The following is a 16,517-nucleotide window of genomic DNA, read 5'->3' on the forward strand; positions in this document are numbered from 1 at the left end:
TATTAGCCTGTTACATTTATCTTGTGGTTTTTCATCGGCTTTCCCTTTTTTTTTTTTAATAGACTTGATGAACAAACTTGAGAAATTAACCCATTACAATGCAGTTCAGGATTTGTATGCATGCAGGATATGTATGCATCACAATGCAGTTAGGATTCTGTATCTCTGGGACAACACTGCTAAGAAAGACTCCAGAGGACCATGCCTTTCACTTATACAGCACTATACAGGTGATCATTAGATTTAGAAGTGTCAATTGAGTTAACACAGAGTAATCATATCTTACTTTACAGTCAAATATACACTACATTAACTTTTTTAAAAAGGCTGTATTTCTCTTATATTTGGGACAGCAATACACTAATTAGAGAGACAGGGAGGCACACTGCCAAGAGCACCTGTCTGATTCACAGAAACTACATCATGGAAAGCAACTCTATACTTTGACAAACTCCAAGAGTCTGCAGCCATGTACTCTACTGTTGTGTAAAAATTAAATATCTACCTCCCCTTCTTTTCCCCACTTTCAATCCTACCTCTTGTTTCTCAAAAAGGAACTACATACAAAGTATGTTTCCCAGAGAGACATTTCAAAAGCCTAGATATTATAAATCACAAATATCTCTTCTTTTACACCTAGTTAACAATCTATAAAACCATTTCCTTCTTAAGCAGACAGACAGGACAGCTGAAAATTGTCTTTGTCAACAATGCTACCAACCTGCAGTGTCACTGATTGATAAGTCTCTACAACAGGATGAAATCAAAGCCAGTTGAAAAATGCTTTGTTAATGCATCAAGTTTTGCCCTATATGAATATGTGACACTACCACCAGTTTATCTCTAACCTCCAGACTGTTTTTTGCTACCTACCCATATATGATCCTAAAATCCAACAATTTTATTATTTTACATTATTAACATATCCAATATAAAACACATAGACTATTTCCACTCTTTCACTTTATCTTTTTATTTTACTATTTTTTCCTCCTGATAAAGACTATATTACTACTTTATTATTCAATTTCAGATAACAGAAATTTTATAGGCAAGACTTAAAATTCTAATTTCTACTTAAGATGTAGCCATTCTGGAACCCTATGTGCTGTTTGTAAGTTTCTTGGAAAGCGGCAATCACCATTAAAAATGGAAGGCAGTAAATAAGATATTTGTATCCATAATGCTGTAAAGCTCAACAAATCTGATTAAAAAGTTACTACTTCAAGCACAACTTTTTTTCTTTTTTAACAGCTGTTCCAGGTAATCTCAGAGATTCTCTTAAGTTTACCTAGTTCAGCCCTATGATGGGGGAAGGCACTTTTCACTAGATCAAGTTGCTTAATATCCATTTGAACATAACCTTAAATATTTCCAATGAGGAGCCACTCACATTTGGGTAACCTGTTCCTGTGTTTCACCACACATACTCACTGTAAAAAATTTCTTCTGTATACTCAAACCTAACTGTACTCTCTGTTTAAAACAATTGTCCCATGTACTGTCACTGAAGGCTTTGGTAAATAGCCTTTCTCTGTCTTCCTTGTAAGTACCACTTAAAAACTAAAAGGTTGCACTTTCTGGAGCCTCCACTTTTCCCGGCTGAACAACTGCAACTCTCAGCCTTTTCTCATGAGAGGAGCTCCAGCCATTTAGTCACTTACGGCCATCCTCTGGACCTACTCTCTTTCCGTCTGAAGCCATTTTCTCTTGTCCTGTCATTACAAGAGCTTGTAAATAGCTCCTCTACAGCAATTTTTGAAGTCTCCTTCAGGTAACAGCGGGCCATAATTAGGTCACCTTGAGGCCTTCTCTCTCCAGGCTGAACAACCACCTGTCCTTGCGGGACAGGTGCTCCAGACCTCAGATTATCTTCATGGCCCTCCTTCTGGACTCATTCCAACTGATCCACACCATTCTTATATTAGGAGCCCCAGAGCTGGATGCAGAACTCCAGGTGGTGTCTCATTGGAGTGGAAAGGCAGTAACACATCCCTCAACCTGCTAGTCATGCTGCTTTTGATGCAGCCCAGGATGTGAGAGGCCACTGGGGCTGTGAGTGTCTGCATGACTGTGACCCTGATGGGTCATGTTGAGCTTCGTATTTGCCAACACCCCCAAATCCTTCTTGTCAAGGCTGTCTTCAGTCCATTCTCTGTCCATGATATACTTGTGCTTGGAATTGCCCCAGCACAAATGCAGCCCCTGGCACCTGGCTTTGTTGAACGTCCCAAGGCATGCAGGGCCCACCTCTCAATCCTGTCCAGGTTCTTCTGGATAGCATTCCTTCCCTCCAGCATGCTGACTGCAACACACAGCTTGGTGTCATCAGCAAACCTGCTGAGAGTGCACCCAATCCCACCATCCCTACCACTGAATAAGACGTTAAACAATGCTGCTCCCAATACTGACACCTGAGGACCTCCAGTCATCACTGTCTCCATTTGGTTACTGAACCAAGCGTTTAAGACTTTGCAATGAATGGATCTCCCCTTTGAAACCCTAGCTCTTACTTGAAAGATAACTGCATTACTTTTGGAATCAGTACATGTTTCAAATAAGTAACAGCAAATTTTAACACAGTCTCAGGTAAAATACAAGTTTGAAAGTCTCCAAAGGGTTACTGAGAAATCCTCCAGTATCAGTTCCACTTTTCAATGAATCAAATGTGTATTTGGCAGCACCTAAATCATCTATTGCATAGGTATTTTAAAAGTTATCTGAGCTTTCCCAATTGCACTTGTCAGTTGGTTTCTTGAGAGTTTCATAAAAGCTACAATTCACAATGGTTGGTGATAAAAAATTATGTTGCTTTCCCTACACAGGTCACTGATAAATAACTTTTGACACAACACAAAATAGGACAGTCAGATCTGTACTGCTACATTTACTACTTTAATTTTTCAGTTTGTCTTTTCAAGCCATGATCTTCTAGAATAAAAGCAAATTTTCTTTTAAAACAGGAATGCTGACATCTAAAATTATTAACATGTGCAGAAAATCATTCACATATTTAAGAAGTCAGTAAAGTAATAATGCTTTTCATCCATTAAAAGCAAAGAAAACCATTCAGAAAGAATACCTCACCTGCATCAGCTCTGGACCGCTGACCTGGTGATTTTCCAAATGGGGTCTTCATTCATCTGTGTTTAAGTGAGCAGCAAAGCTGCTGGACTAGGGTGAAAATCCAGTTCTTTCCAACTTCCAGGATATCTTCTTTTTAGTCTTAGGATGAGACAACCACTTATTAATCCACCATTCAATCAACAACTTGTCCTTCTTCAAATGCAGAAGATGCTTTTTCAATTACAGTTCTCTGAAAAACAAAATAGATGAAGTTTATAAGTAGCTTGATTTTGAAACAAAAATATTCCATCTTAAGCAAGTCCCACCTAATGTTTGTTTTCATATGCAACAGGATATTCCTTCATATTTTATTATTCTGAAAATATTCAGCAACACAGGACATATATGGCTAAACAAATACAAGGGCTCCTACTTTTATCTCCTAATCACAGTATATTTCCAGGTCACTATGTCAATTACAAAGACAAAGGAAAGCTTCTTAAAAACCATTGAGCTTAACACAGGGAGGTATGACTACTAACTTAGAGAAACTGTATTATCTTTACTGGGTTAAAGTACCAATCTAAGTATCTAACCAATCTATTTGGTTAGAAATAATATGCTCCCACTCACATAGCGGAATAACTTTGCCTCACACAAGTTTAAAAAAGACTGGTGAAAAAAATGCAACACAAAAGCTTTTAAAAGCACTGATTTCACTGCAATGACTGCTCATACCAGCAATTTGTTGAGCAGGTCAAGAGTTCATAGATCTGATGATTCACAGATCTCTTTAAGTTTCTGGCAATTCCTTCCACCTAAGATCATCAAATTCCTAAAGCACTTAGTCATCACATTCCTCTAGATAAGGGAGGTAACTGAGGACAATTTTTTAATACACTTTTCAGGATTTAATAACAGAAAATTTTTACTGTGTGAAAAAAATCTAAGCATTACAGGTTAATTTATTTCAGAATAACATTTCTGGGACAGAAACATTTATGTATAAGAATTCACTACTTCAGTGTTGCTTACAAAAGAGGCAAGTGAGATCAGATCACTTCCTTAAGAAATGTCACTGCTAATCTGTGAGAGATGAGGTCGGTCTAATCTGTGAGTCAGCACTGTCTTCCCTCTTTTACTTCAGTTTTGGAAACTGTTGTCAATTTTCATACAGGGGTTAAAACCTGAAGAATGCCCCTAACTAGTGATCCAGACAAGGGAAAAAATGTAGCTTAAGCTAATGCCTTACTGAATAATGGAACATAAAGGTGACAAATCTTGAGGTATGGTAAAACTGTTACACAGAAAAATGCATTTACATCTAACACTTGACAATTCTTTCATGAATTGTACCCATTTACTTCTTGGAACAGTACAGCAACAAAGAGCAATACACCTAGAAAAATCGGTAGGGAGCAATCTGCAAATTTTAGAAAGAACTAACTTAAGCAATTTACAGTCAGGAAGTCATAAGAACTTGTGAAATTAAAAAATTATTTACAGAAACATACCAGTTTTCCACATTTCATCTCATCCTGAAATCTACCAGTGTATACCCAACAATGCTGAATGCTACCATGGCAACAATATTCAACAATATTCCAACAGGAAGCAATTAGTTTGCTTAACTACTTTACTAGAAATACAGCATAAGGATTATTTTTCTACTGAACTCAGATGTAGTCTCCTATGGACCAAAACACATTAATATAGAACCATCACAGATTATGAAAAACCAACTCTAAAATCATAGCACTTCTGTGATATAGTACCATGCTCAGTCTCACAGATACTGCATAAAAATACAAGAGATAATTATTCTCCTCCAGAAAAGCTATTAGTTGAGAAGTAACTGTAATCTTGTATTATATCTTCTGATCTAAAAACCCCCACAAAACTAAAAGAACAATCCCTCCAAAACATAAACCAACCATCACTACCTTCACAAATCCACAAAATGTGAAAAATCTTCAGATTTAGAAAATAATACACCCTTTTACAGTAAGCTGTTGAATTATTATTCAAGGGAAGTATTTTGTAACACCAGTATTACACACTTCCCCCTCACAAGATTTCCAATTCATAGTGAAAATATAAAGTACTAGATATTTTGATTGCACTGCTTATGCAGTTATGTATAGAAAAATAACTAAACCACAACAAAAGATATGGTTTTCTACCAGTTTTTTAATAGAATATTCCCAAATTTGAAATCATGCTTTGGAGACAGAAAATTTATTCATAATCCTTTTAAAGTCACAATTAATTTGCTAGCAATTAATAAAGTGCTTCACTATGCTCTCTGAACCAATGGATGGACACAAGGCTACTGAAGTTAAAACCAGATCCAGCTGTTTAAACTGATTTTCTAGAAACTAAGCCAGTAACTGTTACCAGTTCAAAGCCCTACTGAAGATGAAACTCTGCTTTCCTAACACTAGTATTCTGAATTCAATACATTTCACTTGCATAGCAACAGTTTTGAAGTTACTAGCAATGAGGCATAAAACCTCATTTTCTGAAAACAAATTGATGCACTTTAAGAACACTGAATTTTAAGAATATGTAAGTTAAGTCTTTGATTACAAATACACTAAACCCTGTATAACTTAGGATTCCTAAAAGTGATAAATGACAAAATATCAGACTTAATCCCAACATGCAAATATCTTGATGTCCTAATACAGAAAATCATAAAGAGAAGATAATTAAGTCATAAAATGAAAAATCTTTTACTGCAACTCTCAAGAAATGTCATGCTTCACATAAAGGTAGGAAACACAAAAGCAAAACACACTTCTGATGCACTCAGTCGCAATAATCTATTCTGTGTAGAAAGAGCAGATATTCCTTGTTTGGCAATATGTAAGATGACCTATTAAACAATCAACTTTTTAAAGTCATTCTGTTGATAGTGGCAGATACACTAAAGTAAATCCAACATAAGTAGGGGTTTTTTGGATACAAAGTGACACATCCAAATCGACTTTACAGATGAGTCTTTACAGACTGTCAGTAACTTCTGGAAGAGAAGTGCGACTGCCTGCTTGTCAGACACCCATTTCTTCAACACCCAACAGCACAGGTCATGATCAGTGCAGCTGCGGGTTTCACTTAAAAGACAGACATTGTTTTGACTTGTGAGCTGCTACTCACCATCCCAGGTGTGTTGCTCATCTGTTTTTACAAGCCTTTCTACACAAAAGCACACTTTAGGAAAAAGTGTGGAAATTGAAGACTACTTTGTCTGATAGTAGTCTAATTATTGCAGAGTGTTTCAGAGGCTATTAAGTGTTAGATTAAAAACACTAGCATTACAAATTGTCAATCATACCAGTTCTATTTGAGAATAGTGGAATCATACTATCAAAATAGTATGAAAATAGGCAGAAAGACATGATATAAGGACAGAAAAAGAAAGTAATGAAAAAATTTTTTTGCAGTATAAAGGGAAATTATGGAAAAAACAACATGCACAGACTTCTTACTGTGAAATATCCCCTTTCTAAAAACTTAATTGTTTACAAACATTAAAATGTTTATATGAGCTTTTAACTCCATGAAAATAAGTGTAATGACCTAAATTAATTCTCTAGCTTAAATTTTACTTAACATTCATGTCTGTATTTCCATAAAATTGCATGCATTTCACTGCAACACATGGCATAAAGCTGTTTAGTGAAAGCTTCATTGCTCTGCTATCCACTGAAGAGGGATGCAAGCAGACAAAAGCAATGATAATTAATGCTGACACCAAGCATCACAATTTTAAGTGCCTCACTCCTAACCAGCATATTTAAATTTTACCATCCTGAATACAGAAGGAAGTATTTGCTGAGGAAATGCTTTAGGGGTAGAGAAGTTTGGAAAGAGAGGAAGGGTAATTGCATGTATTGCTTGCATTTAGATGATACAATTTCTGCCGGAAGTGGCAGGCTTGCACTTTCTCAGCTCTGTTCTAGCTGTCAGAGCCACCAGTGATCAGGCCTTCTGGCACCACCTGGTGGGCTTTAATATTTTTACTTTGCTATCTAAAACACTTCTGTATACAACTCACTGAGAACCTCCACTGCTAGCTGCTCAGGGGAGGACCAGCGCTTCACAAAAATGTTCTGGGGAAGGAGTCATTCTAAACTGAAACGCATAAACTAAATTCCTTGGTAAGCAATTGTGACTTCCATAAATTAGGTCAGAGCTACTGCTATATATTTCATATGAAGTAGTAGTATAGTTTATTCCAGCACTAACAAGCTGGATGAAGAATGTTATTCAGCATGTTAGTCTTTTATTCAGACACCCTAATCCTTACCATATGAACAGAAAGTATCATGCTCAGCAAGTCTCCTGCACCTACCTCTTCAAAGGCAATTTTACTGTTAAGATTTCTCCTAAGTAATGATTACAATAAAAATATGCTGGTTTTAGTTTGTTACTGTTGGGTTTCTTTTTTCATTACCTAATAAAAAAATCCTAAATGCTTTCCTGTGGTACAAGAATTCAGCAACTCAAATTACAAATTTTTGAAATATCTTACCAGCTGAATCAGTATATTAGTTATTAGGAACTTCTTTTATTCTATACTAGGGATTTGTGTAGGTAGTAAGATCTGATGTCTGAGAAGAAAGTACAGTTACAGTACACGGAATCTGAAGATAAAAGTGATTTGCAGCTGACAACTATGGAAAAAATACTTTTCAGAAACATGTTTATGAACTGAAAGACCCCAAATCATGTACAACTACCACTCCACTATCACGGCCTCTGCAGTTTTACCTCTACCCAGAGAGGTGCTGTCTACAATTGTACAGAAACAAACAGCACTGGTGTGCAACTGTGTATGCATATACACAAACACACCTATGCCACTGCACTGGTACTGCTCTATGGGGCTTTGACCTGGTCTAGGGAAAGAAGTCCCTGCCAATAGCAGAACAGTTAGACTAGATGTTCTTTAAATGCCCCTTCCAACACAAACTACTTTCATGACAGATATAAAACTCACAAAATTCAAAGTTAACTCCACATTGCAATGCCATAGTGATGAACTGCAGATTATTCAGGAGAAGACTAGAAGAATCTGAAATTTGTGCACACGGTCTTCTGTCGTCAAGGTGTCTTTAAAATTCAAGAGACAGAACACTGCAATTTCTAATCATTTACTAAAAAATTTTAGCATAAACAAATGGGCAAGTTATTTACCATAATGTAAAACAGTATAAAAAGGTTTGCTGGTAAGTTCTTGGGGCTGTAGGGAGGGGGTGGAGCTCAGAATTGCATGGGTGTGGCTATTCTATAGCATCTACACGAGCACTGCAGGGCACAGCCCTGGGGGAAAGAAAAGGTAAGTACCCCGCAGAAATGACACAACTTTGTTTACCTCTTTTCAGAGAGGTTGCTGCTGGAATCAGCTGAGTGGACACTGCCCTCTCTTGCCACTCCTGATCCATTCCTGTCCCTGAGGAGAATGCAGCTCTGGGTGTCAAACACAGCTGAGCCCAGTGGAACAGTTAAAGGCCCTGGTGCTGCTCAGAACCTGTGGAAACCCAGGGAACCAAGCCCTAGCAGAGTGAAGAGGGCACAGGTAGAGGCACTGGGGTGGGAGTCAGCCACAGGGAACAAAGCAGTGGCATAGCACAATGTGAATGATCCTGCTTTCAGGAGTCTGTCACTGTTTTTCATTGTCTCAGACCTGCAGGACAGGGAGAGCCAACTGTGGGGAGAACCTGCCATCTTGTCTTTGTCCTAGCTGCCACAGAGAACTACATGGAGGTGGTGAACACCTGTTTTTGTCTATAATGCACCTTCTCTTCTTGTATACTTTTGTTATAATATTGCTGCTATTGCTGTGCATTTCTTATTCCACTGCTGTTCGCTTTCACTAAATTGTGATCTTAACCCATAGTCTCTGTCTTCATCAGGAAGAAGGAGAGAGGCTTATTTGGAGTTTAATTTGTGGCTGGTGTCAAATCACTATTCATTGGTGCCCACTGTGAGCCACAAAAGGGTTGAAATAACTTTGATCTAAGAATCTGTCTTATTAGGTACAAAATTTGCTAGTTACAGCTGCTCTATTTGTTCATGGAGCTGTGATATTTACCCTGCATATATTCCTATACATGCTCCCCATGATGCTATTTTTAGAGTAGGGAGAAGGATCAGGATTGTTTTGTTGCTGTACTGTGTGACATGATAACATCAATGGCAATAAAGGTCATCTGGGATGTGTGTTCAGTGCTGTTCACTGGTCCTGGCCTTGGCTGCTACCTCTGAGGATTCATTACTAATAACATCCAGCCTGTAGAGGGGCCAGAGAACAATGATTTTTCTCAGCCTTTCACCCTTTTTTCCTCCTCTGAGCCTCCTACAACAGTTTTTGAGAATCTTGAATTCCATTTGGATGTTAAAGAAAGCATATTCTAATTGCAATGTCTGCCAAATTTCTTCAGTGCAGTCTAGAATAAGTGAAATTTAGAATAAATTACGTCTACACAATGTTTTGAGTCAGCATAGACACATTTAGGGAAGCTGCTCAGTGAACTGCCCTAACAGTCTGAGTAGTCTGGGCTGAACAGTCATGACTAGTATAGGATGGTGGATAAAATAAGCCAGCTTTTAAAGGAGCATGCTGCTCCAGTGGTTTGGAAGTTCACCCCTGAAAAAGAGGGGACCTTGATAAAGTAGCAAAATATTTGAAAGAAAAATGCTGTGACAGCTCCAGAGAGGCGTAAAGTTATGCAACTTGCTGACACTTGTCAGACACTGCTTGTGTGTCTGACAGCATGTCCAGGGAAAGAAGAAAGCAGAGCAGCAGGCAGCAAGGCGACTCAAACTGCAGCTGAACCAGAGGAACAACCCATGCCAGCAGCAGCTGCCCCTGTTCAGAAGAAAAAATTCAAGAACAAATCAATTCACATGGTGAGGGATGAGGATCCTCAAAACCAGAGGAAGAGACAGGGCTGGAGATAATCGCCTGATCCCTATCCGTGGGTGAGCTCTGAGATACACAAAAAGATTACAGCCACCAGCCTGGTGAGCCCTACTCACCTGGCTGCTTGATGTTGGGATATAGTGGCAAATGGTGCAACACTAGATGGCAATGAAGCCAAGCAATTTGGATCCCTGTCCTGGAACGCAGGCATTGACCAGGGGATTTAGAAAAGACCAGAAACTCTCAGTCTCTGCAAGTAACTCCTGCCAAGTCTGATGGAGAGGTATTTTTGCACAGATGACCTTTTAATGCACCAACACAAGTGGAACACCATGGAGGCAAGGTATCCAGTACCTGAGAGAATTAGTTGTAATGGAGGTAATCTGTAAGATTCAAATAATGAGCAGTCCCCTATAAATACAGATGAATCCAATGTGCGCAAAACATGTGGTGAAGTTCCTAGAGAGTGTGCCAGTGTCACATGCCAACTCACTGGCAGAGAAGTCATAGAGGGAAGGAGGAAAAAAAAGCGAACAATTTGGCTACCAGACTCCAGCTATATAAAGAAACTATCTCCATCTGTGAAATGATTGTCCAAGGACTTACAACAATGTAATGGGAAAATTAAAGAGGAACAACAACAATTAAAAAAAGACTACCCAAAATTTAAGGAGGAAATGTCCCATGCCCTGCCAGTACAGATCAGAGCTCCTGCTATTAGGCAGCAGGTGCTCCCCAGCTAGAGAGAGAGGGTACACACCACAAGGTAATCTGTGGTTCTAGATGCATGACCACTGAGAACACTTGAGGAAGTAGGATGGAAAACCCACCTCTGCTCTAGCAGCACTTCTGTTGAGATGAAGAATAAACACCACATTAAACTCTTTGATAATAAATGCAGCTCCCGTTTTCCTTGGGAAGACCTCAGAGGGATTAAAAAGGCTGATGTTATTTCTGATCCTCTTAAGGGACCTCCAGGTCATATTTACAAGTAGTAACAAGTACCATGACCAGACCAAGAGATGCCCTGCCTCTAAACAGGAGGGGGAAAGGAATGATCACGTCTACTGGAATGTGGATCTGATGCCCCCGCACATAAGACCCATAAGAATGTAAGGCTTTAATTGGCACTAACACACTGATGCCATCAAGGTATCTTGGGGCAGAATCCATCTCTATTTCTGGTGTGACAGGGGGATCCCAACAGTTGACTGAAGTAAGCATGACTGGAAACGAATGACAAGAACATTCCCTCAGGAATCTGTGGCTCTGGGTGCCAAGAAGAGCAGAGTCCAGAGGAGTTGAGTGGAGATGTCAAAAGTAGTGTCACTGGTTCAAGAAGCCACCAGGAATGATAACAGTGGTTCAGTGTCACATGGATGGCCTTGCTTTTGGGGGTGTTTCTGCCATTGTTTTCTGTTGTCTTGGGCTTGGGGACAGGTAAAGCTGGCTGTGAAGAGCACCTGCCATCTTGTCTTTGTCCAAGGAAACCCCACAGCACTGAGTGCAGGAACAGCCACCAACCTGTCTTTACCCTGGTGGCCAGGCAAAGGTAAGTCATGGTGATGAACACCTGTTTTCGTGTGTAAAGCCTTCTCATTTTCTATACTTTTGTTATCAGCATTGCTACTATTACTGTATGTTTCTTATTCCACTCCTGTTTGCTTTCAGTAATTGTTATGTCAACCCATAGCATCTGCCTTTCCCTCCTCTCTTACTAGAAGGGCAGGGAGAAGAGACATGTCTTATTTGGAGTATAATTTCCAGCTGGTGTTAAACCACCACAGTTATGAAGGTAAGAGTAAAACCAGGAAAGCTGACATAACTTAGGAATCCTAAAATAAATTTGGTAACATTATAGTAGAACAATAACTATGAACAGTAATTATGTTGAAGAATTATCCCAAAGGTTTAGAATTACATGGATAGCTTTAAAAAGGGTACTATTCTTTCGGAAAGCTGCTATCTCAGGCAACAGTTTGAGCAAGTTTCATTAAACCTACCATCTTTTAGCACATGTCCTTACCATCGCTCTCTTAAAGTTAGGAACGGTGATCAAGGTGAAAGGTGTATTTTTTGTGTTTTAATTAACTTGAAATACTAGTATAGTCTTACAAGATCACACGTAGATGGTAACCTGTGAATACTGCATTCAAAAGTTCTTACACACATGAAAAATAAAGATGAATGGAAAGAACAGACAGAGAGAAATCCTAGAATTGCAATTTCCATTGTTTCCTATCCAGCCTTTTTACTTTCTCAATTAGCAAAATGTAGCAGTTAGAGAACCCAGTAGAGTTTGTGCTTTACTTCCATTACATTTCCTTCATGTTATACCATTAAAGCAGCTTTCTCACTTAATCCAGTTCAGCATTACAATGGGTGTAACTTTAAATAAACTCTGACAGTGTGTATTTGGGTTAATTTGTAAATACAGCAGTAAAAACTTCATTAGAGCTGGGATTACAAAACAGTACTTTAAACAAATGGGCAAGTTATTTACCATTATCTTTTTTAATTTCAGAGACTTAATAACACCTTTATAGGATCAGAGTATTACCTTGCAAGACTAATTTTCAGAACTCCCTCACTACACTTCTAAACTGCAATAAAAGCACCAGTGAAGAGGTCAGGAGGGCACAGGATTCTCAGTCCCCATGTTAGAATGCAGCCTGTTCTGATTTAAGAAAAAAGCATTATAGGCTGAATGATAAAAAGATGTTGTTTTCACCAAGCTTATAAGTAATTTTTGGTGTCGACATCTACATGTATTTTAGCATACCCTTACGCTTACATATATTTGTATGCACATGTATTTGCAGTATTCCTCATCATTGTGGGAGATTCAAGGTACTAAAAATAAGAGTCTTCTTATCTGCATTAGAGCACCCATTCATCAACAGCATGAAAAACCAAAAAACCCAAGGAAATAGGACCTTTCATGGTCTACTGAGAAACACCAAACATCCAGAACACAGAGTAATCACGTTAGACTCTACCATTCAGGAGAACTGCTTAAAATTACAGGAAGAACACATTAGATCACATTTGATAGCAAGAGTGGATGTTCCTTGAAAAGCCCTGGATTCCTGGGAGAAAAATCAATTTCAGAATTCTAAGCACTATGCAAATAAGGACAGGGTTTGTCTTAAAATGTTCACATATAAATATGTATTGTAGTTTAAAATTAGTAAAATCCATAGGTGAAAAAGTGCCTGTGAGATGTGGAACTTCCCCATTGTTTTCCAGCCCAATATAAGAGTCAATAGACCTAACTAGTGCCACATCACTGCAATTGATTACTGAAGTTCACCTTTAGGGACTCAAGGTCTTTCCAAACAGCAAGAAGTACTTTCCTGAAAATTTAGGTATCTAGAATCCAGTGCCTACTCTCCTGAAACATAGCAAGGGGTCACTTTCCAAAGTGTCTAGATCCTACTGCATACAAAGAATAGAATTATTTCAGACTTTCTGGACAACTACGAATTAAGATTATGTCATCTTGATTCTCCTCTGACTGGCTTGATATTTTATGCCACACCTCAGGATATAGCAGAACATGAATGTGGAATTCTGGCCTCAAGAATGCTATTGTTTTCACCTGCCATTTGGGTACTCCTCAGAAAGATCATCTGGCTTGCTTCCTTTGTGGGTCCTTTAGTGTGGAAGGTAACATTTTCAACATACTTGAACACAAAACAAAATAGCAAGTATATATGACCACAAAACAACTACTTTTTAGCTTCAGGGTTACAAAGGCCCAGGCTGTACCAGCCTAGGCTTCTGGGTTTTTTTCTTTTGTTTGTTTTTTGGGTTTTTTGGTTATTTTTTATAATGGGGAAATGAAAAAAAAAAAAACCAACCCTTACTACAAATTGCCTAAAGAATACTAGCAAACAAAACCAGAGGTTGAAGTGTGATCCATTAGAGACCTGGAATTATCAGTTCCTTCCATGCGGGTAAGAATCTCAACATAACCTGTGAAAAGCTCCATTGTTAACTTGCATTATCTGTCCACATACTTGAAGAAATCACTGTGTAGGAAACTTTAATATGCAGTTATTGTAAGGAAACCTTACTCTAGAGGTTCACAGAACTGTGAGCTCAATGTACAGACATTCTTCTCATAAATAGATTTCTTTTTGAGGGCTCTTGTAGCTCAAACACAGATGGAAATTAAGCTCCAAACTACACTTCTCTTCCTCCAACAGCTCCAGTGAGAAAGGGACAAAATGGCAGAGATTATGGATTGAGACAACAATTCACTAGAAAAACAGCAATAAGCTAAGGAACACAAACAATAGTAGCAACAATACTAATAACAGCAGAATAGAAAAGAGGGTGATCACATGCAAAAAATGCTTATAGAAGTCCAACTGACCCAGTGTTACCACGTCCAGTGACACACAGATTCCTTAGACAAAGGAGAATATCGTAGACCACAGCCACCATCTTCTTCCCTGAGCCCAAGACAATGAAAAACAATGGTAGACAAATCATCTTGGGAAGTTTAGGAAGGAGGTTGACACACTTGAATGCATCCAGAAGAGTGCAACAAGGCTGGTGAAGAGCTTGGTACACAAGCCCGATGAAGAACAGCCGAGGGAGTTGGGGGTATTTGGCCTGGAAAAAAGGAGGTTCAGGGGTGACCTTTATCACTTTCTACAACTTCCTGAAAGGTGGCTGGAGGTAGCTAGGGGTTGGTCTTTTCTCGCACAAGAACAAGAGGACACAGTCTTAAGCTGCACCAGGGGAAGTTTAAGTTAGACATTATAAAAAATTCTTCCTACAAGAGTGACTGGGCACTGGAATTGTCTGCCCGGGGAAGTGGTGGAGTGGAGTCACCATCCCTGGATGTGTTTTAGAAAAGACTGGATGTAGCACTCTGTCCCATGGTTTAGTTGATGAGGAGGTGTTATGTCATAGGTTGGACTTGATAATCTCAAAAGGTCTTTTCCAGTCCAGCTCACTCTGTGATCTGTCTCCACCCATGCTCCTTCCTCAGGCCTAAGACAAAAACCATAATGTACAAATCCCCCAGCTGGACTGCCCACACACTACTCTGTTGGCTCCTTTGCTCTCCTGAAAAAACAGAACAAAATAAAGGCAGTTCTGCATCATGTTCCCTTTTTCTCCAATTTAAAGCCATGCCCTCTAATAATGATGTGGGTGCTATAAAATAACCTGGCCCTGCCCACACAGTTCCAGGTTCCATCTCCCTCCTGGCAACTGTGATGAAATTAACTCTGTCCTAGCCAAAATTAGGACAAGTGTGAAATTAAGATCATAGAATAAGAATGGAGAATTACAGATCAGAAGTTTCAATGTGCCTTAACTGTTAACAAGGGAGGGAGTAAGGGAGAATACAGAGGATTCTGTATTGGCATGCTCTTTCTTTTATTGGTGGTATGTATATGAGCAGTTCCTTCCCATGCATTTTACTACAGTGGGAATTTTTGTCCTGATGCATTAACCAGGATGTGCTAATCAGATCTCACCTCTGCCAGGCCTAGAATTAGCACCTTCATGTTACAAATTGTCTCCTTCTGTCCCTGACCTCAAGTTTCCACTGTGATGCTTTATTTTATAGACAAGTACCTTCTGTGGCCTTGACAGTCTGAGACAGGAAACTGTGCTCTTTAAGTCCTTACACCTTACACCCCGTGGCTCAAATACTGCCCTCCAGGGACTTTGTTCTTCAGGTCATAGGCTGGCCACAAGTGTAATGTATACGAAGCAACAGAAGAAGAAGACAGAAGCAATAACATGAACAGTCATACAATGTACAGTAGCTATCCAAATCATTAAAAATGCAAATCCAATGGCAATCATCAACCCAAGTCTCATTAGCCACTTCCCCTACCCTCTGAGTCCCAACGATCAAACATACATAATCCAGGAACTGGTACTAACTCCTAGAAAACTGTCTTGGTCTTGGAGTGATCAGCAGCAATTTCTTTTAATTCTGCCTTGGGCTTTTTCAGTCAATGCCACTGCATTGTGAACAGTGATATAACATTCAGTTTTATTAAGATTTAACATTCCACATACCCCTTGCTCACTTAATAATAACATATCTAAAGCCCTTTTAGACACTTTTTTGGACTTGCAAGTTAAGGTCTCTGAACACATACCTCATCCAGTCACTGAGGGTATGTATCTTCAACATAAAAAGTTCTCATGCAAAACAGAAACCAGCTCTCATACAAAAGGTTCTCATGCAAACACATCAGTCCACTGGGCCCATACTCTATTTCTGCAGGGGACAGAGTACAGCTCCGGAGAAGGGCAGAAGAAGACAGGGAGAGGGATCCTTCCTCACTCTGGGCTTCTTGGTGGTGGGCATCCCCAAGTCGTTCTTCCAGGGGTACCACCTATATGGTCCAAGTTCACACACAAAATCACAAGGTTGGAAGTGACCTTTAAAAACATTGAGTCCAACCCATACCCTAACACCTCAGCTAGACCATGGCACTGAGTGCCACATCCAATCTTGTTTTAAACACATGCAGGGATGGTG

The 16,517-nt window shown here is 39.2% G+C and overlaps 1 protein-coding gene across 3 annotated transcripts in view; it reads right to left on the reverse strand.

The window, feature by feature from the left end:
* SPIN1 (spindlin 1) overlaps positions 1-16,517 on the reverse strand; it is a 63,154-nt gene that overhangs the window by 20,276 nt on the left and 26,361 nt on the right. For all 3 annotated transcript variants that reach the window (XM_066568784.1, XM_066568783.1, XM_066568782.1), the window contains exon 2: positions 3,088-3,316. In XM_066568784.1, coding sequence (XP_066424881.1) covers positions 3,088-3,139 — 52 coding nt within the window. In that variant the 5' untranslated portion in view covers positions 3,140-3,316. The remainder of the gene's footprint in view (positions 1-3,087; positions 3,317-16,517) is intronic.

This window comes from Molothrus aeneus, chromosome Z (assembly GCF_037042795.1).
Source record: "Molothrus aeneus isolate 106 chromosome Z, BPBGC_Maene_1.0, whole genome shotgun sequence".
Lineage (NCBI taxonomy): Eukaryota > Metazoa > Chordata > Aves > Passeriformes > Icteridae > Molothrus > Molothrus aeneus.